This window comes from Halichoerus grypus, chromosome 11, assembly GCF_964656455.1.
Source record: "Halichoerus grypus chromosome 11, mHalGry1.hap1.1, whole genome shotgun sequence".
Classification (NCBI taxonomy): Eukaryota; Metazoa; Chordata; class Mammalia; order Carnivora; family Phocidae; genus Halichoerus; species Halichoerus grypus.
Window position 1 is genome coordinate 104,584,665 of NC_135722.1, and position 27,408 is coordinate 104,612,072.

General features: G+C 42.3%; 1 protein-coding gene and 1 long non-coding RNA gene across 3 annotated transcripts in view; both read right to left on the minus strand.

Moving 5' to 3' along the window:
• ZC3H12C (zinc finger CCCH-type containing 12C) overlaps nt 1–23,651 on the minus strand; it is a 74,076-nt gene extending 50,425 nt beyond the window's left edge. The window contains exon 1 of the mRNA XM_036106892.2: nt 23,498–23,651. Coding sequence (XP_035962785.2) covers nt 23,498–23,521 — 24 coding nt within the window. The 5' untranslated portion in view covers nt 23,522–23,651. The remainder of the gene's footprint in view (nt 1–23,497) is intronic.
• On the minus strand, nt 1,105–23,387 carry LOC118544928 (uncharacterized). Of its 2 annotated transcripts, XR_013442627.1 has the most exons (3): nt 23,274–23,387; nt 2,740–2,861; nt 1,105–2,047 (listed from the first exon to the last, which is right to left on the minus strand). It is a non-coding gene; the product is annotated as an uncharacterized LOC118544928 (long non-coding RNA). The 2 variants fall into 2 exon arrangements; XR_013442626.1 differs by lacking the exon at nt 2,740–2,861.
• Nucleotides 23,652–27,408: the final 3,757 nt, after the last annotated feature.

Below are 27,408 nucleotides of genomic sequence, written 5' to 3' on the forward strand. Positions count from 1 at the left end.
CTCAGAACTTAACTCTTCTCTCCTGATGCTGCAGACCTTTATGTCCCACGGTCTATGCCATTCCTCGCCTTCTACCTGGTGTGTGCTCGTTTGCGTCCATCATGCTCTCTCTGGGCTGTGCATCCCAGCTGAAAGCCGAGGTCGGGCATGGGGGCTTGTTCTTTAGGCATTAAATTAGTCTACTTAGCAAACTAATTCAAACACTGCTTGGTCAGGAGCGTTGTGAAAAGAGAGACTGGCAGAGTCAGGCTAGAAAGAGTATCAGATAGATTACAAGAAAGCTCTATCAGGAGGTCTGTCTAGAAGAGCGTGTCAGAGTGTACTGTGTAAAGGAACAGGAAAGAAAAGCATGATATGCAGCAAGTGATACAAAAGCAACTACAAACCGACTATAACCCAGTCAAAGTTCTTTGTTAATTAGGAGTTCTATCTAAATTCTCATTGATAATCAAGAGAGTGCCTTACCTACCAATTCTTTCTAAGATGCAAAATGAATTGCTTCAGTTAATACTCCCAGAGGCCCTCACAGCAGTGATTTTAAATTCCTGCACATGACTGGATTTAGACAACTGTCCTGGTGTGCAAGAAACGGAAAACCACCAAGAGGCTAATACGACGTGTGGCTGTGCTAGACAACGCGGAGTGAAGTCAGCACAGAGGTTTATAACAATTTCTCTTTATAGCGTTCTGTTCATATCAGAGGGCGATGTAATAATTTCAATATGAAATTTAGATTTCTGAGCACTGAGGACAAGATTCCTTCCAAATACAAATCACCATATACTATAATAAGTTAAATTTAGAACGTGAATAATTCTAAACAAATGCCAACACCATTCGCTTGTAAACTCGAACAAGGCGGGATGCCTGGGTCTTGTTTCCTGATGCGTCTCCAGGACCCTGCAAAGTGCCTGCCACACAACAGGTGTTTCGCAGGTATGTGCTAAATCAGGGACGGCATTTCCATACCTGGGTCAAAATCCCTTTTCCAGATTTATTTGCTCTTCCCTTCACATAACTTATATCCTACCCAAACACGAGTATTTACAGCAGTGCTTTATTTGGTTGTCATCTGGGGAGATTTAAAACACACTGATGCCAGAGTCTCATACCTAGAGATGTTTATTTTTGGACTGGCCATAGGCCAGGTGAGTCTAATGTGTACCCAAGTTTAAGAAGACCAGTGACTTACAGGATCTTTCTTCTAAAATACCTTTTTCTCCACGGCTTCACTTATTAAAATCCTACCCACTACTACTGAAGATTCAGCTAAGACCCCACCGTCAGGAAGCCTTCCCTGGAACACGGTTAAATTTGTCTTCAGATTATTGGAGTTTTGCACAGGGCCGGGCACAAGGCCAGGACTTGATAAATGTCTCAGTGGTGGGTAATTCTGGGAGCAGAGCACACAGAAAGGCAATAAATATTTATTGAGAGAATGATGTGTGGTTGGTCCTCATTATTTGCAGATTCTGTATTTGCAGACTGGCCTACTTGTAAAAATGTATTTGTAACCTCCAAATTAATACTCCTGGTGCTTCAGAGTCATCCTGTGGACCGTGCAGAGAGGCGAACCATCGGAGTTGCCCGAGGACACATTCCAGCTGAGGCTGGACAAAGTGAGGCTTCGCCTCCTTGCCCAAGCTCTCATACTGTAAACACGTGTCCTAAAAAGTACCATCTAGCGATACGTCTTTCGCATTTTGTGCTTTCTGCTGGTGCATGTGCTGTTTACCTGGCCCCCAAGCCTAGCCCTGAGGCGCTGGCCAGTGTTGGTAAGTGCGAGAAGGCCGCGGGGTGCCTCACGGAGAGCAGATGCGTGCCAGGTGAGCCTTGTGGGCAGGAGCTCGGGCGCTGCTGGCTGGGAGGTCGGCATCCGTGCAGCAACAGTACGACATAAGGTGTCTTTAAACGGCAACACGCGTACAACAAGGGTAGGTGTTGATCGGTCCGTGAAAATGTTTTGACTCGAGGCTCACAGACACGGACTCCTGTATGTTCTCTGGGAGCCACGGGTCAGTATTTGCAGCAACTTCATAGAACAGAACTACAGCGAAAAACAAGAGTTGGGTGTCACTTCTCCCTCTCTTCAGAACTCTGAGAGAGCTTACTTGTAATTTTTTTTTTTTTTTATTTGAGAGAGAGAATGAGAGAGAGAGAGCACATGAGAGGGGAGGGTCAGAGGGAGAAGCAGACTCCCCGCCGAGCAGGGAGCCCGATGCGGGACTCGATCCTGGGACTCCAGGACCATGACCTGAGCCGAAGGCAGTCGCTTAACCAACTGAGCCCCCCAGGCGCCCGCTTACTTGTAATTTTTAATACCAGTTTCACTCAGCAGTCGGGCCCCTCCTCGGGGCCAGGGGCTGGGGCTACAGCAGGCACGAAGCAAGTCCCTTTCTGTCACCAAGCTCACCGCGTACTGGGGGAGGGGGGGAGACAGAATCTGAGCCACACATCCGTGTCAGGTGATGGTGAATGTGACAAAGAAACTCTGGGTCAGGGGAGGCTTCTCTGATGAGGTGCCGCGTGCGGAGACCTGAACGAAGCAAAGGAGATGTGCACAGGAAGAAGGAGGACTACGTATGAAGCCCTGACAGGTGAGTGTGTCTGTGGAACAGCAACGTGGCCAGCCACGCTGGTGGCAAGTGAGCAGGGGGAGCAGTGATAAGATGGAAGGCAGGAAGGCAGCCTCAGGAGAAGCCAGGTCATGTGGGCTCTGAAGGGCAATGCTTCTCAGACCTCACACAGCATTTGCACCGTGAAGATCTTGACAATTCTCATTCAGGAAGTCCAGGCTGGGGTCCGAGATGCTGCATCCTAACAAGCTCACAGCTGACGCCACTGCTGTGGGCCCCGGGATCCTAAGTTGAGAAGCAAGACCGTAGGTCACACTAAGGCCTTGGCTTATAGTCTGAGATGGAAAACTTCTGGAGAGTTCGAGCGGACAGAGTGATAGGACCCTATGTTATACTAACGCCTTGTAAGCCTGGGTGTGCTTCCACACTTCCAATTGTGTCCCACTGATCCTCTTCCAGCTCTCTGCCTGTGCCGTATATTAAGACTGTAGACTTAGAATATATTGGGAACCCTGCATGTGCAAGTCTTCTTTCATTACATGTTTTCTCCTCGTTTTCATATTTTTATCCTGGCTATTTTTACACGTACATGCTTCCAAATGCTTTAGAATTGTTTTGATGGATTTTAACCAAAAAGCTGTTGGGAGTTTGATGGAGGCTGTGCTACCGTAATACTTGCTTAAAAAGCACTCTGATTCGTTCAACTGTTCCACCAAGAACAATCTGGTACACACACCAATATTACTCAGCCATAAGAAGGGATGAGATCGTGCCATTTGCAACAACATGGATGGACCTGGAGGGTACGATGCTAAGTGAAATAAGTCAGAGAAAGACAAATACCATATGATTTCACTCATGCAGAATCTAAAAAACAAATGAACAAAACTGAAACAGACTCACAAACAGGAAACAAACACAGTTTGTTTACCAGACGCAGGAGGGTTGGGGGGTGGAATAGATAAAGGGGATTAAGAGGTACAAACTTCCAACTACAAAATGAATAAGCCACGGAGCTATAATGTTCAGAAGGGGAATATGGTCAAGAATACCGTACTAACTTTGTATGCTGATGGATAGTAACCAGACTTTTCGTGGGGATCATTTTGTAATGTATAAACATATTGTATCACTATTGATGTACACCTGAAATTCATAGGATATTGTTGTAAATTATACCTTAGTAAAAAAGAACTTATTGAAATTTTTTCTATCTTTCAATACAGTTCTCTAGATTTCTTCATGAGACAAATTTCTTACTAAGCTTGTCTTAAGATATTTTGCTTTTGTTCTTGCTGCTGTGAATGAAAGTTTTTTTTTTTTCTTCTCTCATTATATCTACTGACTGTTACTACTGGTGTCCAAAAAAAAAAATCACTATTTTATTCACATAAAGCTTTAGTGAACCAGGTATCTCCATGACTCTTCATGTCTCTAGCAGTGCTTCATGGAGGATCTGGGGATTTTCCTGTATATATAACAACAGAAAATCATCAGATGGCCTCTTCCTTACCAATTTTTATATCTCTTACTCCATACTTTTATCTAATTACACTGTATTAATGGCAAAAGATCTTGCGTTGTTCCCAATATCGATAGGAACGCCTCTAGGGTTTTATTATTAAGCATCATACGGATTGCCGGTTCGGCCGTACACGCAGACACACAACATACGTATACATCACCTCGGCCAAGTGTACCTCCTGGTACCTCATTTTTCTCAATTGTAAAAGAAAAAAAAAAGAATATGATTGTTTCGAAACCGAGTGAGCTAATAAATACACAACACCTGGAACAGTGTCAGGCACACAGTAGGTCCGCAGAAGTGTCAGCTGCCTGTCACCTTGTGTCTATAAACATCTACACAGAAACACCCACACAGTCAGAGCCTTTGAAAAGTCATTTACAGAAATACATCTTCCTCCTACATGAAAGAGTTAGGAAAAAAATAAGGAGTGTGGATGGTAGTAAGATACTAAGGTGATCATACTTTCTTCTTAAACTAACATTGTGAATTATACTAATAGACTGTCTAATATAGAAACATGACTACATTTTGAGAGGATTATATATGCTGGTATTACCCCAAGAATTTTTATATCAATAATCCTAAGACTGGTTTATCACTCTCCTTAATGTAGGTGCTTTGCCATATTTGGGCACCCCTATTTTGAGGTTAGAAAAGGGATATGGTATTCCACCCAAACTTTTTCTCAGTGACAAACCAATTGCTCAGTGTACCAAACAGAACTGGGCTAGCTAGCCTGGGCCATGCTTTCCTACAAAGGCACCACGATTTCTAGAGATCTGATTTAGTGGTCTTCTGAACCTTTACTATAAATTCCAGGGAAGAGTTTACTCCAGCACGGGGTCCAAAGAAAAGATGAGCAAGAGGAAGATGTTATAATTTATTAATATAAAAACCAACACCATACCATACCCTCTTCCAACAACTCAGTAACCTGGACAAGGTATTTAATTGCTGTGTCTCAGTTTTATCCACTAGAAAACACACCACCAACAGCGTAGGGTTGTTATAAAGATTAAATGAGTTAATATACAGGGTAACTTAGAACAGTGTTCGGCACATAGTAAATGCTAAATATTAAAGTTTACGGGAAAAGTGAAATTGTAAACAAAAAACAGAAAACCCGATTTTCATTATTTTATGTTCTCACTGATGTAATCCTAAAAGTTCTCTCTTTACTAATGACAAGAAAGAATATGGAGGCAAAGGCTATGTTGGTGTCCTGCTAGCTCTTCTCATCACGTGTTTATACAACCAAGAACTCAAGCCATTTGGAGTTCAAATGCCCCATGCTATGCCTTTGTTCATAATCTTGCCATATGAATCTTGTTAAATTAATAATTTAGAGCAATGTTTCTCAGAGGGAATGGGGGGGTGACCATTAGTTTGGAAAAGCCAAACATACTGAAGGTGTAAGGGCCACGGACACCTCGGCCAGTGAAGATCACCAGGAGATGGTGATGGAAAGCTGAGAAGGAACATGGGCATCAAAGTGGTTGGGAGCCAGTGACTCAGAAGAAAAACACTGGTCTGACAGTGGGCAGGAGTAAAGGGACGAGGGAGAAAATGCAAATATAATTAGGAAAAAAAGAAAAAAGAAACAGTAAGAGACACCTGAAAGGAAGCAAGGATTTTTCCGGTAGAAAATGAGACAACTGAGGTGGTGGGCTGTGAAAAAGTATTTTAAAATAAATGGCTCTAGACAAAGGGCAGGCAGCCCCTCCCACCTCTCTCGTAACATAATTTCATTAACATTTTAATTTCTAGCCACAGAACTCTCTCCTCAAGTAATAAATTGCTACACTTTTCTGAGTTAGCTTTCTCCTAAGATTTAAAAGTTATTAACTACTGAGAAATTAAAGCCATGATGATTTTTTTCCCTTAAATAATTGCTATTTAACAAAATCTTCTATGAAAAAAAGAGATTCTTATGACCGAGGGATTTTACCAAGAGTAGTATCATTAATTACAGAGTACCTCAGTTCTTAGGGCATTTTTATATATAAATGTTAACTAGTTGATCACATTTCATTTTAAAACTGTGTACATTTAAGAAGTAATACTCTGGTGTCAGGCAGGAAAATAGCAGCACGTTCCACGATCACCCAACCAAACTGGATGAGAGGTTAAGCCAGGACGCCGTGAACGGATGTGCTCACTCAAGAACCATGTATTTGCAAGCCTGCTACGTCAAAGGAATAACACTGAGGGAAGATGAGAGACGGTATAAACACGCAGACAGGTGCTATCCTAAGGAACAGAAAACTGCACTAGGGAAACCAGGTAAATGAACATCTAGAATGTATAGGGTATGTCACAATTAATGCTACCAACAGCAGTATCTGTCAGGACAAGAGACAAGGACACTGGCTATGATTTGAGGTTTGGAGAGGTGGCATATAAACTGAGTGGAGACCAACGGGGACAACACAGTCCCACCCAGACTACGGTGTATGCACCTGTGCTTGGGGGAAGATGGGGAGCAAGGTAAGGTAGGGCAAGAAAGGATTTTTGCCCAGAGAACAACAGGATCAAAGGCCCAGAGATGTGAGAGATAATAAAATATGCAGAACACTGTGCGATTAATACTGCTGTCGAAGAGGCTGGAAAGTCGGGATATAGCTAGTTCATGGAAAGTTCTGAACGCCAGCCATACCAGAGTTTCAACTTTGCTACTGGGAAACCACTGAAAGTTTTTCAAAAAAGGGAATGGTAGAGAGCACAGGTAGTAATGTCTCTGACACTGGCCATAGGAATATTTTTCTAGATAATGTCTCCTGAGGCAAAGGCAGCAGAAGCAAAAATAAACTATTGGGACCACATCAAAGTGAAAAGCTTCTGCACAGCAAAGGAAACAATCAACAAAACTAAAAGACAACCTACTGAACATGAGAAGGTATTTGCAAATGACATATCTGATAAAGGTTTAGTATCCAACATCTATAAAGAACTTAGACAACTCAACAGCCCAAAACAAAATAATCCAAGTAAAAAATGGGCAGAAGACATAAACAGACATTTCTCCAAAGACATGCAGAGGGCCAACAGACACATGAAAAGATGCTCAACATCACATCATCAGGGAAATGCAAATGAAAACTACAATGAGATATCACCTTGCACCTGTCAGAATGGCTAAAATAAAAAACACAAGGAACAACGAGTGTTGGCGAGGATGTGGAGAAAGGGGAACCCTCGTGCACTGTTGGTGGGAAGAATGTAAGCTGCTGCAGCCACTGTGGAAGACAGTCTGGAGGTTCCTCCAGAAGTGAAAAATAGAGCTACCCTACCATCCAGAAATTGCTCTACTGGGTATTTACACAAAGAATACAAAAACACCGATTCAAAGGGATACATGCACCCTATGTTTATTGCAGCTTTATTTACAACAGCCAAATTATGGAAGCAGCCCAAGTGTCCATTGATAGATGACTGGATAAAGAAGATGTGGTGTATACACAATGGAATATTACTCAGCAATAGAAAATAATGAAATCTTGCTATTTGCAACAACATGGATGGAGCTAGAGGGTATAACGCTAAGTGAAGTAAGGCAGTCAGAAAAAGACAAAACCGTATGATTTCACTCTTCTGTGGAATCTAAGAATCAAAACAAAGGGAAAAAGGAGAGACAAACCAAGAAACAGACTCTGAACTCTAGAGAACGCACTGCTGGTCACCAGAGGGGAGCTGGGTAGGGGGAGGGGTGAAGCAGGTGATGGGGATGAAGGAGGGCACGTGTTGTGATGAGCCCCGGATGACGGATGCAAGTGTTGAATCACTATATTGTACACCTGAAACAATATTACACTGTATGTTAACTACCCTGGAATTAAAATTTTAAAAAGGGAATGGCATATTTCTACCCACATTTTAGAAAGGTAATGGGAAACCCCCGAGAGTTTCTGGCAATGCCAATGACATGTTTCTAACTACATTTTAGGATGATAACTCCAGCTGCATTAGTTTGGGGGGAGGGGCAAGAAACCAAAAGATGCATTAGGAAGGTATTTAATAGTTCAAACAAAAAGTGACTGGTATCTAAAGTTATAATGGGAAAAAAAAAAGAAACAAATAGGATATATTTTCTAAGATAAAGCCAATGGGTCCAGACAAAAGATAAAGAAGTAAAATAAAAATATTTTTAAAAGTATTAAAGAAATTGATGGCATCAAATGACACAAATACACTGCAAAATGATCGAGAAGACGACACTGGGTAAAGGCATTCAGTGGCCCCGGAGGGAGCTATCTCAGTGAGATGAAGAGAGGGATGGACAGCAGATGTTCTCAACCAAGTTTCTGGACCATACACCCTCTTCTTGGGCTCCTGAAGGCTACAGACCTCATTCCAAAGTAATGCTGTTAAATACGTAAAATAAAAACACAGATGGCATTACAAAGAAGCCAAATATAGTAAAATATAGTCATCGAGATAAGTAAAAATTGTGAATTTAGTGACATATATTTTTTTTTATGAACACAGGAAAAGAACAAGATGAAGGAGCTGCTCTAATAACTACCATGATTTTGAAGTAGCTAAAAGTGAAAATGGTATTTTGGAGTATTTACTTCAACTGTGACACGACAGGAAAACATTTATGATTTCTGCGGGTGATAAAGTCATACAGGCTGTTATTGATACTGGATTTATTACATTCATAATTGAGGGAAATGCTCAACTTCAATGAGGACAGGAATATAAAGCTGTAAGTTTTTTCCCTGTCCGACATCACAAAAGGCCCCCGTTCTACCCACGGGTCCTCTGGGCAACCACAAAATGCAGGTGCCAAGTCCCAGCTCTGGAGCAAGTGTGTGAGGAAGAGGAAAGGATAGCTCATGTTTTCTTTTAATAAGTTAGACAGGAAAGATGTAAGATAAAGATGATTGGGGTGGGGGGTGTGTTAGGGAAGGATAAGGTTTTTTTTAAGAAATATAAGCCAGGAGAATGGATTCGGTGGGGCAGAGAAAAGGTGTGCACATCTGTCTATGAACGAACTGAGTGTAAGTCTGTTAAAATCACCCCAACTCTGCACGCGTTCCCTGCCTCTATGCGACCCAGGGGGCCAGGAATGCCAGGAGTCAAGGACCGGAAGTCAGGAAAAGCATCTCTGGCAGGAAACTGAGGGGTGGGGGGGGGGGGAGTCGTTTTCTTTGCTCTCCCACCTTCTCTTCTGATCCATCGTCAATCTTTTGTCCCAGCCCTGGAGATACCCACAGGCTTAGCGCTGCCATTTAGTAATCCACTCTAAAGACTCCTCTCATAGCTCCTTCCAGACTCCCTCCACCCAAAATCAAAACTCCCAAAGAAAGATCAGTGAGGGTACTGGGATGCTTATATGATTAAAATAATTATTAAACATCTGAGTGTGAAAGATTCTTGAGGAAGGGGTAAAGGTGCAATGAATATTATTAGGACAGCTTGTTAAAGCAAATGACTACCTAGATAAAGAAACTGATGAAAGGCTACTAAATATAGGAGTCTTAGCATACTGCTGGGCCCTGGACCTCCTTCCTTGTCCCTGCACCTTTCCTCCTCTGCGCTGGTGGGTGGGTGTGTGTGTGTGTGTGTGTGTGTGTACGCCATGTGCATGTGCACAGAGAAAAGGGGGTACAGGGAGGACAGAATCCGCTTACTCCGTTTCCCACTCTTAGGAGAGATTCCTAACCCACTTGGTTTGGTAAACAAAGAGTTACTTTACTGGAAAGCACAGCTTTGGCAACTTTGGAACCAGTATTTCTAAGATAAATAAATAATCTTATTTTATTTCCAGTGCTGATTATTTTTTCAGTGATCATACAAAAAGCAGAGTGAGAGGCTATCACACAGTGGGAAGAAAATTAGTTCAGGATTTTGTTCAAATGTAAGTCCAGGTGGAACTGTCCTGCTTAGAGGAGGTGCTGACCAACAAATAAGCACTCAAACCTACTGAAATGCACATCAAACTGAAGCGCTCATTTGCTACCAAGGTGGGAAGTAAACACTTTGGATCTACCTGCTATTCTGAGGGATGCTCAGGCCCAGGACTCAGCACCCAGCAGCACACTTGCCAAGCCGGCATTCTGGCTTCTGGCTGTCACTCCGGAGCTCCAAAGTGTTTCTCCACCTGCCATGGCTTCACTCAGGTGCTCTCGCAGCACGGGGTGGTCTCGAGGCTAAGCGGCGCTTGCCAACCTGGCACCTGCTTCCCAGCCATGCAGGCCAGCACTAAAACTTCCTACCTCAACCCATGTCACAACAGCGATTTTGTGACATTTTTCCTTACAAGTGGATTCCTAGTGTTTCTTCAAAATCATACTTTAAACATGCTCCCTGTACTCTGAATCTAGTCTCTGTGCAGACATTGGGACCAATCAGGGGCTCTCTCTTTAATGCAATCAGAAGACCTCAGAGAACACGGAACAGTAGGGAGCTTACCAGGGAAATAAAAAGGCAGTCATCTGAAGCATTTTGTTCTCCTCCAGAAAAAAAGAGTAATTTGTTAATTTTCTCACAGGAATCACTAGAATTGCCACCATTCCCCGTATTTAAGAATGTGGAGTAATTTCTATGATTCTGCCCTTCCTCTTGGCCAGTTTATTCATCCCATCCATAAACAGGTCAGGAAAGAAAAGATAATTTTTATTTCCAAAGCTTTACAATCTTGAGGGGGACGGTGGGGAGGATTCGGAAGATGCTCCCTGTCGCACTATTCAACTGATAAAGAGCACAGTGAGGACCACGGAGAAACCACAGCCACTGGCTCAACTCCCACCCCCAGGACGTCCTAGCAAACACACAGGAGGGGAACACACCAGGCCCAGAGGTGTGCAGATCCAGGAGCAGAGAAGCCCCATTTAAGGAACTCAAATACTTCTAAAACAAACTGGGAAATCAGCTTATTTTGAAAGTTAACACCATCCTATCCTTACACAAAGATGACAGAAAGCCCTGACAATCCAAAGCATTAGATTTACTTCTCTCATTCATAGGCCTTAAATGATGATGATGGCATCAAACTCTAGGGTTTATATGAATTTAAGCAACAGCAGTGTTAATAAAAATGACCCTTATCTCAAATACAGGGTAATTCCCCACAAAACTGCCTCAATGCAAAGTTCAGAAACAGGTGGACATTTGCACTAGACCACCTTTTTTCAAGGCATTTAGTAAAAACCCAAACCCAGAGAATGGAAATATACTCTGGCCACGATACACAGAGAGGAGTTAACAGCAGATAGCCAAAAACAAGTTTTAAAAACCAATTATCTATAAATTAAAACTTTCTCCCAAAGAACTGCATAGTTAAAGAAAAATAAAAAATAAAATTATAATCTAGGGGATGTGGCCAAATTGATACTCAAAGAAAAATTAATGGTATGACTGAATTTAATATTGGAAAGGTTAAAATGAGCAAGCAAACCAAATAAAGGTGAACAAAGGAATAAAATTTAAAGCAGGAATAAATAAACCAGGAAGCAAAAAAGAAAAAGTAGAACTGGTTAATAAAATGAGGAGCTGCTTCTGAATGCACGAATGAACGATGAATATCCTAAAACTGAGACCAAGAGGTGGGGAGTTCTGCAAATACATAACAAGACAAATGTAAAGTTCAATAAAATGGAAAGGATTCTCCCCATAAATCTTCATGCCAATAAATTAAGAATCCATAATTAAAGCTGACTTAAGAAAAGTTTACAAGTGTTGATACCATGGAAGAAACAAAACTGTGCAAGATTTATATCCTCCATTCCATTCCTGATAAAGGATGCTATACCTGTAGGTTCAATGGGTGTGTTCTAGCAAAACCCCAAAGCACCCAGCTTCACTTAGATTATTTCAGGGCACTGAAGAACATGGAAAGCATGTCAGTGGCTTAAGAGGCTACATAATTCTGTTGACGAAACCTAACAAAGATGGCACAGAACTAACCAAATATATGCCTAACCTTACTTACACTATCCACAAGAGCTCTACAAATAAGAAAGGTAAATTACGTAGTGTATTCAAATTGTAATAATACACATTAACCAGGTGGATTTTAGTCTATAATAGATATTTCTAATATTGAACAACTTTTTTTTTTTAAAGATTTTATTTATTTGAGAGAGAGAGAGACAGATAATGAGTGGGGTCCAGGGGGAGGAGAGGGAGAGGGAGAAGCAGACTCCCCACTGAGCAGGGAGCCCGACGCAGGGCTCGATCCTGGACCCTGAGATCATGACCTGAGCCAAAGGAAGACGCTTAACCGACTGAGCCACCCAGACACCCCTGAACAACCTTGTTAATTCAATTCACTCCATGTATTAATTAAAGGCTCAGGAACTGGATTGGTTATGGAAGAGGAATGATAGAGCAATCAAGAACCTCTAGATTTTTGGTTTGAACAGCTGAGAAGAAGATAACACTTACTGAAGTGGGGAAGGTTTGGAAAGACACAGATTTGGAAGGATAAAAATTGTTTTAGATAATTTTCATTTCAGATACCAATAGCTATACAAATGGGGCTGTCCCAAGACAGCTGCATAGAAGAGAAAGAGAACGTTGGTTGTCATTGGCATGATGATGGTATTTTAAAATACAATAATGGATGGATGGAAGACTAGAAAAAAGAAGAGACTCCAGGACCAAAATTTCAGTAACCTGATGATAGGAAGAGACTACCTAGATTTGTGAATACCCTATTTTCATATAGCACATATTGCCATACTTGGTCATCTTTTTAAACATGCTAAATTAGAACTTCAGTACAAAATCTATCTAATAAAAACCTCACGACATCACAAGGTGGTTTTCCTGCTAACCACGGAAAACTTCAGGTTTAGTAGCACTGTCATTTTGGGGATTTGTAAATTATTTGAATCTTTTCTGAGGGGAAGTAGTTTTCAAACAGTGCTCTGAAAAATGCCTATGAGGCTGAATATGGAGGACACTGGGACCCTGCTCCTAAGATTTCATTTGAATAAAAAGTTCTATTCCAGGAGTAAAAATTGTTTCATTTACTTTTACTCATATTTTACAAATATGATGTAACAGTGGACAATAGTGAAAAGAATAGGTCTTGAAGTGTATATCACTGAGACAAGGACAGAATCATTAAGTACATTGAAAGCAGTAATATTTCAGCCTTGCTGAAATTTAAGATTTATTTAAACTGACTGCACGCTCAATTAAAAAGGAAGAGAATATGAATTAAACACTAAAAAAATACTTTTGAAGATGTGCCTAAAAGATACTTAGGGATTTAAAACTTTAATGGAATCCTCCCATAAGATATAAATCTATTTCCAAGTTTCTCACATTTAACTTTTGTAGTTATTTGCTGGAATATGTGTGAGTGTGTGTGAGTGTGTGTGTGTGTGTGTGTGTGTGTGTATGTAGGGGACAGCTATGTATGAAAACAACAGCCGGGGCGCCTGGGTGGCTCAGTCGTTAAGTGTCTGCCTTCGGCTCAGGTCATGATCCCAGGGTCCTGGGATCGAGCCCCGCATCGGGCTCCCTGCTCAGCGGGAAGCCTGCTTCTCCCTCTCCCACTCCCCCTGCTTGTGTTCCCTCTCTCGCTGTGTCTCTGTCAAATAAATAAATAAAATCTTAAAAAAAAAAAAAAGAAAACGATAGCCACTGACATTCAAAAAGTGAAATACCAGAAAGGAAGTCCCATTAAAATCAGAAATAAGCCCAAGTGCCTACTATCAATCAACACTGTTCTCTAACTTCAACTAATGCAATAAGAAAGAAAAAAGAATTGAAATATTGAAAAAAATTGAATTATTACATCACGAATTATTATATCAATTATTACATCACCATTCTGAAAATCAACAGACTCAACTGAAAAGGTGATGGAACTAAGTCCTACAATTTAACAGTACATAAAAGAGTTCAGTAAGGTAGCTAGATGGTTACTTAAAAATGAGTAACTTTCCTTTATACCAGCTATGACCAGGTATAAAATATAGGTACACCAAATCACAAAATATTAATAAGGGGAAATCTCACTCATAATAAATAATGGTAGCTAGCATCTCTCAAGGACTTATGCTTCAATACACATCACCTGTTAATCTCCACCCCATAATATTAGATGATGGTACCATGATTACTGGTACTACTATCACAATTTTACAAAAAAACTGAGGCTTAGGGGAATTATAAGAAAACTGTCCAAAATTACATAGCCAGTAAGTGTCAGAAAAGGAACTCAAACTTAGCCTGACTCTACAGAATGAGCTTCTTAGCACTGTTATGCCCAATCTTGTCTATCAAATTAACAAAGATAGTCTGTGTGGGAAAATGGCGACAGGTGCAAAGAATGGACTCACTCATGCAGTGTCAATAAGAATATAAATTGGTGTAACTTTTCTAGAAAGCAATTTTCATGACCATATCTAGGAATTTGTTAAAAATAGAATCAATGTGTAAAATGATCAATATACATGGACACTTACCACACTGTTGTTTATAACAATAAAAAAGACTGGTCACACTCTAAATATTCAACGATATGAACTTGATTAAATTGCAGGAGTTGAATACGATGAATGCCATTCAGCCAATTAAAAATAAGCACTTAAAAGGATATTTAATGACACAGGAAAACATACTGAATTAAGAGCAATAAATAAAACTACATACGCGTACACATTTTTTAAAGGATGTGTTTAGGGGCGCCTGGGTGGCTCAGTCGTTAAGCGTCTGCCTTCGGCTCAGGTCATGATCCCAGGGTCCTGCGATCGAGTCCCACATCAGGCTCCCTGCTCGGCGGGAGGCCTGCTTCTCCCTCTCCCACTCCCCCTGCTTGTGTTCCTGCTCTCGCTATCTCTCTCTCTGTCAAATAAATAAATAAAATCTTAAAAAAAAAAAAAGGATGTGTTTATATTGACTAGAAGATTTTAAAAATGAAAACACTGATACCAAAACTATCTCTAGGTGAGAATTATAGATGATTTTCAGTATCATTTTCGATGTTTTCTGGATTCTAAAAATGTGATAAAGTGAATGTGTTAAGTAAACTCAAAATTTAATTTTAAAAGATAAAATGAAGTAGTCAAAATTATAGAAATGTAGTTTAGAAAACATTTCCCCCATTTAAAACTGTTTTTTTCCCTATGCATGCTATTGCCAATTTTAACATACTTTTATGCCCATGACTTTTATGTTGCTTAAGGTACTTTTCTATCTTAGCAACAACAGAAATAATACCTAGTTTATCAAAATAGATGATTTACTGCACATCTTAAGCCTTTTAAATCTGTACCAATCATTTAAAATTACAGCAAAATTCCAGAAAGTATCTAATATATAAGATCACCATCCCAGTGAGGCAATTAACAAAAATGACAACGCAAAGGTAAAACAAAAAATGTCTAAGTCGACAACAAGGAGAAAGCCTCAACTATATGGGAAACCGGCTCCCTGTGAGTATACAATAAAAATCAGCTTATAAAGTAAAAGCCAAGATCTGAAACAGACTAAGTCACAGAATAAGGATAAAAATAAACCCACATAATTTTGAATAGTAAATGAGTACAGATGACTAAGAACAAAGAACAAAAACTAATTTTAGCTTCACCCTAAAAAACATGAAGTGATAGATTTGAAAGCCCTTTGGAAAAATCTAAAATATAAACGGACATATTAAAAGCAATAACAATAAACTTGATCTCACAGAATTTTTATATCTGGTAATCCCAATTACTCAGGACACGAATTAGAGCCTCTGAATAAGTAGACAGAAAAGCAAAACAGACAAAGCCTCTGTCCAATCAGATCAGTGGATACCGCTAACTCATTTTATAATAACATCGAGCGCCTCCCATGCGCCAGGCACTTCTACACTCATTATCTTGATTCGGTAAAAACAACCCTGCAAAAGTACACAGTGTTTGATGGGTGAGAAGTCAAAGAGAAACTGAGGCTTGCCTCAGGTCACAGGCAGGAAGGGGCACAGCGGAGGTGCAAATCCCCATCCACCTGCTTGCAGAGCTCCCCCCGGCTCTCCCTGTGCAGCCCCATCTCTCAGTTCTCCAACCGAGACTACCTGAGCATCGTAGAGACCTTGAATCGCTGCCTAGACACTTTTATTTTAGACATATTAGCTGTTGTCATTCAGTTTCACAGTGCACAGCAGCTTAGAAGGAAGGAGTGACAACATCAGCAAGGTAACAGCTAACAGCAAGGAGAAAAGACCAAGAAATTCATTCATATAAATCAATGTAAATCATTAGGTCCTGCTGCCCCCACCATCTTAAAAAAAAAAAAAGCATAATAAGTATTGCTCTTTAGTTTAAGATAAACCAGAAATCTCGATAACCTTGGCCAAGTTAATTAACATCTCTAGGCATCAGTTCCATCACCTGGAAGACAGGGAAAACAACAGTATAAATCATACAGAATTGTTGCAAAACTATATCAGATCATGTAAGCAAAGCACTTAACACTGTGCCTGATATAGAGCTAGTGCCCAATAAATGTTAGCTATTATTATATTGACAACCAGTGACATTATAAGCTGCATATTATTGGAAGGTAGAAAAATATAAAAATTCACACGCAAAATTTTCCATTTAAAATAGTTAAGATGGGGCGCCTGTCTGGCTCAGTACGTAGAGCCTATGACTCTTTTTTTTTTTTTTAAAGATTTTATTTATTTATTTGACAGAGAGAGACACAGCGAGAGAGGGAACACAAGCAGGGGGAGTGGGAGAGGGAGAAGCAGACTTCCCGCTGAGCAGGGAGCCCTATGTGAGGCTCGATCCCAGGACTCTGGGATCATGACCTGAGCCGAAGGCAGACGCTTAACGACTGAGCCACCCAGGCGCCCCGAGCCTATGACTCTTAATCTGAGGGTCCTGAGTTCAAGCCCTATGTCGGGAATGGAGCCTATGTAAAACAACAACAACAAAGAAAAACAAAGAAAAATAAATAGTTGAAATGTCCTGCACTTGAAAGACTTTAAATGTTCTAGAAAATTCACTTCTATAATATCCTTCCCCTGCTAAGTGGGATAGATAAGGTTAATTGTATTTTTAGGAGGCAAATGTGTATGGCCCCTCAAGAAATCGCATTACACATTCTAGGGGCACCTAAGTGGCTAGGTCGGTTAAGCGTCTGCCTTCGGCTCAGGTCATGATCCCGGGGTCCTGGGATCGAGTCCTGCATCGGGTTCCCTGCTCAGCGGGAAGCCTGCTTCTCCCTCTCCTGCTCCCCCTGCTTGTGTTCTCGCTCAAATAAATACATACAATCTTAAAAAAAAAAAAAAAATCACATCATACATTCTAAGCAAGCTTTTAAAGTTTGGTTACCAATCGTGGTATTTGCTCTGAATTAAATATTGTGACCACCTCTCAGCCACCTACAGGCTTTTGTTCATCCTACCCACATCAGCAGATTCATTTTAAGTACTATGTGGCCTTTAACAATAAATCACATTCATCAAGAGTCTACTATGTGCCAAGCGTCGTACAAGATTTGGTCGACAACAATGTAGACCACCAAGTCCCTGCCCTCAGGGAACCTAAAACAAGACTAAAAAAAAAAAAAATCCTAGGCATAGTAAAGGTACTGTTACCAACTTTGTGTATTATCAGTAAATCCTTAGACAAATCTATGCTCTGGGCACTATCTTCTGTTTTGCAGATGGAGAGCAGAGACACAGAGAGCAGAAAATAAAGAAGAAAACAGTTCACCACCACCAAATAGTCAAGGCTCAGGGAGGAAATATATTGTATTTTGAAAACACAAGGGAATAAGCAAATAATTTTGCCTGAAGCTGGGAGACTATAAAACGCTTGTGTTTTTACTTAAAAACCCAAGTAAAAATTCTGTAAAGTATACATATGGGAATAAAATATAGGAGAGTATTTATCCAAATATTTACATTAGTTATTTCTGGGTAAGGAGATTCCAGGTGGCTTTCATTTTCTCTTTGCTTTTTCTTAATCAACTTGTACTACTTTAACAATTTAAAGTATAAGAAAAAAAGAAGTCAGGATTAAAATTAGATATTAATGTTCATCTAACAAACTGTCAAAAATTTAAGAAGTCAACAGTGCATTCAGACATAGGATGACAACATCAGCAAGGAACAGCTAACAGCAAGGAGAAAAGACCAAAAAATTCATTGATATAAATCAATGTAAATCATTAGGTCCTGCTGCCCCCACCATCTTAAAAAAAAAAAGCATAGTAAGTATTGCTCTTTAGTTTAAGATAAACCAGAAATCTCAATAATCTTGGCCAAGCTAATTAACATCACTAGGCATCAGTTCCATCACCTGGAAGACAGGGAAAACAACAGTATAAATCATACAGAACTGTTGCAAAACTATATCAGATAATGTAAGCAAAGCACAGATGTCTCTCGCTTTTTGCTAATAGGTGTACATATCCACACAACTTTTCTGGAAGGCCTTTTGGCCATCAAAAACCGTAAAGCTCATTCTCTTTGATCATGACTTCTATGAATCTTAAGAACACAGATGCAGACAACATTTTTCTTCTTACTGGGATATTCAACTAATGTATTATGATATTAAAATATTGGGGAAAAAACAGATGTCTAACTGAAATAAAGATTAAAGTGACATGTTCTTAGGAAGAAAATATTTAAAAAAAGAAAAAATAAAGAAAAAATATTTCAAAGATTTATTTTAGAGAGACAGAGAGAGAGACAGGGCGCAAGCCGGGGGAGGGGCAGAGGGAGAGAATCTCAAGCAGACTCCCCATTGAGCGCAGAACCTGACCCAGGGCTCGATCCCAGAACCCTGAGCTCATGATCCGAACTGAAATCAAGAGTTGGACACTCCACCAACTGAGCCACCCAGGCGTCCTGCCCTGAAATATTTTTAATATCATGAGAAAATCCTTAGTGTATGCTAACTGAGGATAGAAATGTGGGATGCAAGGCTCTATAAACAGTATCATTCTAATTATACAAGAAAAAGATCTATTGTTTTATAAACAAACTCCCATGAATAAGGAGGCGGTAGGCATTACATGCACTAATACAGGTATGGCACCTAGAACAATGACGGGCACAATTAAGTGTTATCTACTGTTACCAATCTTAAAAGTACAAGAGTAAACTAAGTGAGGTCTAAGTTGAGGCCTCAACAATGGGATGTGAGCCAGGCAAAAGGTAAAGGGGATTAGGGGAAAATGTTCCCGGCAAACGGCACAACCTTGGGATTTTTCTGCTTTTTCCCTATCCACCCTTAGGGATTTGATAATTATCTTAAAGGCAGAACACTTTGTATTTTCAGACATCTGCTTGTGGGCTAGTTCACGGAGCATTAGGAATTACTGTCAGTGTTGTGACCTAGAACAATGTACACTATCCTTTAGGGGGGATTATCTTCTATTTTAAGCAAGTGAAACAATCCTTTGCCAATGTATAGAAAAATTAAAGAGAGAAATCCATCAAAACGTTGTTAGTTATCTCGGGGTTACAGGGGTTTTAAAAATTGTTTACATTTCTCTACCTTTTCTAAGTTCTCCACAATTAAGTACATTACATTACTACAGTTGGACATAAATGTTGGAAAAATCAATAAAAGCCACTACTCATAAAAAACCTTTGAGGTTTCCGCCAAAAAAAAAAGTTCCCTTTAGTAGAACTACATTGCTGTTTAAACATATACCATCCCACACTAAAACTACCTTCAGGCTTATCTTCTTATGGACCTAAGCAACCTGCTGAAAAGACAAGGTCCTTGCCTTCCAACAATTTGGCCAGACAGGATTTCATGTTGTCCTGTCACTGGAGTACTTTGTTGAGAAAAGGTTAACATACCTCTCTCATCTTCCAGACCCATAATGCTAATTATCACGCATCTCTTAATTTCCAAACGATGTGTGTCAACATACGTACACACAAGGACACGCTTTTTAGGGAACAAAGTAAAAACTGAATCACAGGGAGGCAGACCTGCCCGATAGGTAAGGGCATGGCTTGTAAAGTCAGACAGCGTGGGTTCAAACTCCCTTCTGCAACTTTCTAGACGTGGAACTTAAAGCTATTTAAACTCCTGTGTCTGGGTTTCCTCCTCTACAGAACAAGGGTAATAAAAGCAGTGCATGAGCACGGTGCCTGGCAGCTCAGTGCCCAGTACATAACAGCGATCATTAGCTCAGCCATAAAAACTGTAGAAAAGATAGGGACCTGATAACCTCCACAGTACAGATCTGAAAGTCATCTTTATGCCATCAAGTACCAAAATTACTACGTGCCAGACAGGGTGTACTTTTCACATGCTATCTGATTTAAATAGCTCAAGAATCCTATAAAGTTTTCTTTTTCAAGATCCTGGAGACATATTCTGGGATGAAATAGAGTACAAAAATCATCTTCTCAATTCATCATTTCTCTGAACTGTCACTAGTGAAACAGCAGTAATAATTAGAACATGTTTTTTGGTAAATCTTAAAATCCAAGCTTTGTGAAGTCATGAGATTTTCTACGTTGTAGGTCCATGAGGAATGTTAGCACTTAAAAATACAAGTTTTTTTTTTTTTTTTTAAACAACATTTGGTAGATTTGAGATCAAACCCCAGAATCTCAGTATTTTTAACTTGGTTTTACTTCGTTTTAAATTTGGAAACCTGATTTAATACATTTTTGTGATTCCCTGACCTTCTCTCAATATTTCTCTTTCCAATAAAAACTATATCCCGAAACCATGTTTGCCACTTCAATCACTCACTACTCCTATCACCTACTTAATGTTCCAGACACACTGGCCCACCCACTCCCTGCTTTCCTTGACTCACGGCATAATTCACTTGGAAATGACTCCTATCCAGCTCTACCAGCTTGCATCTTACCTTTCAGACCTGGCATGCAGCCTTCCCTACTACAGTATCTGCATTTCTTATTCTTTGCTTGTCCCACTTAGTACAGTTTACCTAGCATTATGTTCTATCTGTTCATAATCTCTTCTTTTAGAGGTCAGGGGCCTTATGCAGCACCTAGATCGATACTAAATTAATTATCTGCTGAGGGAATAAAAGCTTACCAGGGTCAAGTAAGCAACAACTGCAGATTAGTTTACAATCCTAAATTCTAACATTAAAAGGATAAAGACAGTCTCTTAGTATCTTACATTCGTTTCTTTAAAACTGCTACCAAATCAGCATGAGAGAATTCTTCCAAATTTGTCTACAAAAACAATGAAAAGCCCAGAAAGAGTATAAAAAGATATAAAAGGGCATAGAAATGGTATTAAAAGTTATAAAATGATAGCAACACTTTTACATCTGTTACAGTAATTAAAATTAATGTAAAAACCATCCTGGTCTGCTAGAATGAAAACAAGGTAACCCAGTTGTAGAATGAGGAAAATATTTTAAAAATAGAATTGCCATGAAGCACCTGGGGTCCAATTTGGCAAATGTAATCCATGAAAACATAGCTCTAGAGAAACCAGTGATAGAAAATAGGATGTTTTTATTAGTCTTGTAATTAAAATAAATATGTAGTAAAAGGAAGTGACTAATAAAAACTCCCATCGGCATACAAACATTCCAAGTTTCTGTTTCCTATTCTTCAATATTTTCCATTATAATAAACTAGTTTCATTAGACATTCATTATCAAATGCAGTTTAAAAAATACTGGCCTTTTTGTTGTTGTTTCGTTAAAAAGTTCATTTTACTTTGCTTGTAATGTTTGAGTACTTTAGTGATGACCAGACAGATGCTTGAGGTAGAATTTAAACGTACTTTGAAAGTAAAACCCATTCTTAAACTAAGTAAAAATACTCAAACATCTTGAATTATAGATACACAGTTACTAGATCATTCTGATATTTAAGGGTACCTTCAAATAGACAGGTTTAGGTAACTTAAAAAAAGAATGCCAAATTGGAAGAAAACAGGTGAACAGAGGGGTAAGATGGTAAGATAATTTTACAAATATTTGGTGAAGATATGTTTATAGTAAAACATTGGATGACACCATTAAAGCAACTGCTATTAAAAGTAATTTATATGTGAGTGATTAAATAAATGGAAGTCATACCTTCTACAACCTAAATATATTAAGACTTAAAATATATATATATATATAGTATGCTGTGTTGCTGACTTCTTGTGGTCCTTGGAAAAGCCCAAAAAGTGTTTGAGACATATCCACTGCTTTCCGTTTATGATATTCACTAGAAAAACTAAACGAGGAAATGAGTAAAGAATTGATGAACTTTGCCAAATTTCTAAATATACTAGCCCCAAGTGTCTCTGTAACTATTCTAAGATGGTTTAAAAAAAAAAAAAATCTGAATCAATAAGCGCCTCACCGGCCTGGGGATACTCCAACAGTCCTGCAACCAATAGGAAAACTTTCCCTAAATCTGGATTCGTATTTCATCTCTTTATCACCAAACACAGAGCACAGACCAGTATTGTTAACGGTTACCCAAATGGCAAGCCTCCCAGTCAGAGTAAGCAGTACTTGGAAGCGAAGGCTGTTTCTGAAGGATTTTAAGGGGTGAAGGGGGAGACAGTTTCGGGAAGGAAAGCGGGGCTCGCTTCTCCAAGTTCGATCTGGAACACGTCGGTGTAGGGGGTTGAAAATGGGCAGCAGCAGCCGATCTACCATGAACGCGGAGTGAAAATGGGGAGTGCGCCCGAGCCTGCGGGGTGCGGGGCGCGGGGCGCGGGAGGGACGAGGCCGGGAGAGGGCTTTCCGCCGGGGTCCGCTCATGGCTGGGGCTGGATCCCAGCTGCCGGAGGATGCCTCACCCCGCGAGCGCGCGGCGTCCGGAGCCGCAGAAGCAGCGCTGTGGGTCCGTTTCCGTCCGAAGCGCCCGGGCTCGCCTCCATCTTCGGCGGCCGTGCCCCGGGGCGGGCGGGAGTGGACCGCTGCCCTAGGCCGCGGGGCCCGGGTCGCCGGCCTCCCCTAGCCCGAGATCCCGGCGAGCCGGGCTCTCCGCTCGGCCCCACCGGAGCCCCGGGAGCCGCGGGCGCTCGGGCCCCCCTCGACCTCCGGAGGGGGCCCCCCGACACGCCCGGGGCCTGGAGCTCGCCCCGCGCCGCCGCTCCGGCCCCCGGCCCCCGGCCTCTCCGCCAGGCGCTCGGGCGCGGCCTCCCGGCCCCGCCGCCCTACCCCCTCCCCGCCACCTCGCGCGGCTCCCTCAGGGTCCCCCCCACGCGCAGCCGCGGCCGGCCCCCTCCCCCGCCGCCCGAGGGACAAACCTGGGGGCCGCTGCCCGGCATGGCCGACCCCGCGAGGAAGCGGCGAGCCGGCGGCGGGGCCCGCAGCCACAGCGGCCAGTCCGGCCCTCCCCGCGCGGCGCCGCGCCCGCCCGCCCGCCCGCGCGCCCTCCCTCCCCGCGGGCCGCGGCCCCGGCGCCCCCTCCCCCGGCTTGCACAACTCGCGCCCCGGCCGCGCGCGCACCCGGAATTGTTGCTCAACCTACTTGCGGTCTCTTCGGAGCGGCCATCACAACATGCCCTGGAAGCCGGGGCGGCCCCGGGGCCCTGCGGCGGGCGCCGCCTCTCGCCTCCGCCCTGGGCCGCCGCGGCCGCCGCTAGGGCGCGGGGCGAGCGGGAGGCTCCCCCATGCCTGCCCGCCCGCCCGCCCGCCCGCCCGGCCCGCCGCACGCCGGGGCCTCGGCTCGCCCGCCGCCCGCGCCGCTGCTCCGCGGGCGAGAGCGAACCCGGCTCTCCCGCCGGCCGCCTGGCTCCTCGGCCGCCCGCCCGCCCGCAGCCGCAGCCGCAGCCGCCGCCGCCGCGCCGCTTCCTCCTCCCCTTCCCTCTTTTCCTTCTCCTCCTTCGCCTCCTCGGGAGCCGAGGTTGGCAAACCAGCACCTGCTGCTGGAGATCACCGAGAACTGAAACAGGAAACCCCGAGCCAAGGGGAAAACCCGGGAGGCGTGGAGAAGGGGTGAGGGGAGCCGCTGGAACCTGTCGGGCTCCACCGCCGCTCCCGCGCCTCCTCCCCTCGCACCCCTTCCCCGGCGCGGGGGTCCCGGCCTCCGGTCCCCGCTCCCCCAGCCCCGTCCAGGAGGGCGCCTCTCCGCTCGGCAACACCCCGTCCTCCCAGCAACAGCGCGGACCATTCCCTGGGCGGTCTAGGGAACCGAGGGGCTGCCTACTCGGGGCGACTTTCCCGTGGCTGTTTGCTTATTATCAATATTCTGTAATGAGGAAAAACCACACCCTTAGCAAGACCAATAAGGGAACTTACACAAATGAAGCTGTTGGGATTTCACCCAGGGGAAGGACTTCTTTCGGCAAGGAAACTGGCCTTATTGGAAATGGCAAGATGTCAAAATCGAGGTTAAGCCCAGGATAAACCCAGATCTCTTTCTAGAGGTTGAGAGGAGACAGCCCTCTGCGCTGAGTTGCAAGTGTAAAAAGCACCGAGAACAGAGAGCCTTTTTTTTTTTTTCCCCTTCTTTCAATTGTCCAACACCCGGTACAATTTAGGTCAACATTTCAGTAATGTTCAAATAATCGTATTCACCTGCCTGTGGCTTTATCACCAGGTGCCTCACTCCTAGCCTTGGGCAGGATGCATCTGCTTTTGGAGTGAAAGGGAAGGGAATTTATGTGGCTTGTGCCCCTAGCATGTGCCACCAGATTAGGTAGCCTGCTTTAAATGCATTATCTCATTTTTGTGTCACCACAGCCCTGTGAGCTAGGTGTTATAAACCCCTTTATCCCTCAGCAAATGGAGGTTAGAAAAATTTTCTGAAATGACACAGTTTGAATATGAAGAATACAGGTCTGTCTACCTCCAAAGTACATACTTGTTTCACTGGACCAGAGTTCATGCCTTTGATGGCAACTTTTCAGCTTTAATACAATTATTTCTTGCCTCTCTGAATTATTTTCAATAGAGCATATATGGTTTAAGCCTGGATCTGTTGAATTTGCTTGGGCTACTTAGTGGTAGTGAGAGCCATAATGCTTACTGGGCCTAAAGTTTTATAGTTTCCAGTTCTCTAAAAAAATTTTAAAAATTGAAAAAAAAAAAAAGTCTGCCTTTATGGCTCAGTTGAGCAGCACAGATGTCCCCACTTCTTTGGCCAATATTTGCAGCCCTTTTGCTACTGATGACGGGGTCCCAGATGAGAGCATCCTGCTGGCTGGTACCCATGGGCATTCTCAATACTGGAAGATGAAAGGGGTGCATCTTGCTGAGCCTGCTTTCCACTTCAGCAGGCCAGTCTTGGGCCCTATTAAGTGAAATAGCAGACTGGTAGGCTTCCTTGGGGCCATGAGAGCTCTCTGGTCCACTTTTCTGGTATCATCTTTAAGACCCTCAGGATGTCTGGCAACCTGCTCTCTGCAGCCAGTTTCCATTGGCACGATGGGAGGGATGCTCTGGGAAATCCTCCCCTGTTCACTGAGCCAAACCCTCAGAAATCTCTTGAGCAGTATTAGGGAGTGGAAGGAACCTAAAAAGAGGCTGGCTGGCTGACAGTAAGTTACAGCATCTATGGCATGATTTTAGTGATGCCAGGAGATCCCCTAGTCCACAATATATCACCCACACAGTCTACCTTAGTTCCCTCATTGACTCAACCGAATTCCATTCAGTATGGATTAAGTGTGGTTATAGACCAAGCCACTACATTAGGTACTTTGGAGCTAAGAGACATGAATAATTAGTGTAATTGCCAACATTGTGTGAATGCTTACCATTCTAAGCACTTTGCATGTGCTCTCTCATCTAATGCCCACAAAACCCCTGTGACGGATTGAATATCTATCACCACTCCCATTTCGCAGATGAGAAAACTCAGACCAAGGTTACAGTCAGTAAGTAACAGTGCACGGATGAGCACAGAGTCAGGCTTGCTCTAGCATCAGGACCCATTACGTGACTACGATACTGTAACTGCCTTCAGTTACCTTACTATGTATTTGGGGAGATAAAAACATACAAAAGTTCAAAGCAAACTAAGAAGAGACCTGAGGAGTGTTAAATATGTGTCATGGGTAATAAACGCAATGAAGTTTCAGAGGACAGAAGAGTTGTCTTAAGTTGAAGTGGTGGAGAAGACACACACAGAAGATGACCTGCAAATGAGAGAGAGAGAGACAGGGACAGAGACAGAGAGAGAGAGGGGGAGATTGAGCTCAGTGTAGCCTGTACACAGTGGGGAATTGTGAAGGGTTTTGAATGCAGGGTGATGTGGAGAACATCCTATTTTAGGAAAATTAATATTGTGATGGTTACTGGATGGTTTTGCAAGGGGAAGGACTGGAACAGGGAAACACGTCTGACGTCCATTATGGCGGAACAGACGTGAACTATTGAAGTAAATAGCGAGGGAGGAGAGGAAGGGACAGTTTAGTGAGATATAAGGACCTGAAAAGCACCGAGTGATTGCATACGCTTGACGAAGATGGACTTAAGAAAGGGGAGAAGTCCAAAATAACTTCGCGAGTGTGAATATGAAACCTGTAGTGATGCTAACTGGAGAAAAAGGGGGAAGTTTAGGGGTAGAGGAACTACTTTTTTGAACAAATGTTTAGAATAGTTTGGTTTTAGGTATGTATCTGTGGTAATGGTGGGATATGCATGTGGAAATGTTTTATAGTATTATCTAGAAAAGACAAAGAGTTGGGTAAATGAGACTTTTATGTTATTGAGATGGTATGAAAACTTTAAATGCTCACTGTTATAGTAATAACCAAGCATGGGTGTTCATCTTAAGTAAACCAGAATGAAAGAAAATCTGTCATGAAAATAAAATGCTTCTATGGCTCTGAGACAAACGAGCATTAGGGAAATCGTCTTTTCTTGACTCCAAGTTGTATTTACTTGAAAGAAAAAGAGAATAAATAGGAAAGAAATCCCAAGGAGTTCAGAAAACGTAAGACTGATGAGAGAAAACTTGGAGATCATTTCATCTGATCCCACTTCTCATTTTGCAGGTGGTGAAACTGAAGATCAAATTTTGAATGTCTGACAATAAAACTTCAAAATAGGCATTAGGCACAAACGGCACGTTTGCTGTTACCAGTTCTGGAGAGACAACCAATCTGTATTTTAGTTATAAAATCAAGGCTGGACCTTGAATTGTGACTCTGAATTGCACATAATTAAAGAATTTGAGTGCTTGTGGCTACATAGTAGGGAAAGCCCTGGAACAGCCTCACTAGTTAAAAGCAAATGCTTTGAAAAGAACAGATTCGGGGCTGGGGGCAGGGATGGGCGGTGGGGGGAGGGTAGAGAGAATGGTTGCAAGAGCAGCACTTCTTTCTAATATATAGCTCCCAGGTAAACTGCTTCACACCTACATTCACATTTGAACCTCAAAAGACAAGAGTTTCAGATGGCCATCACATCCCACCTGGCTGCCTCAGCCTGGAC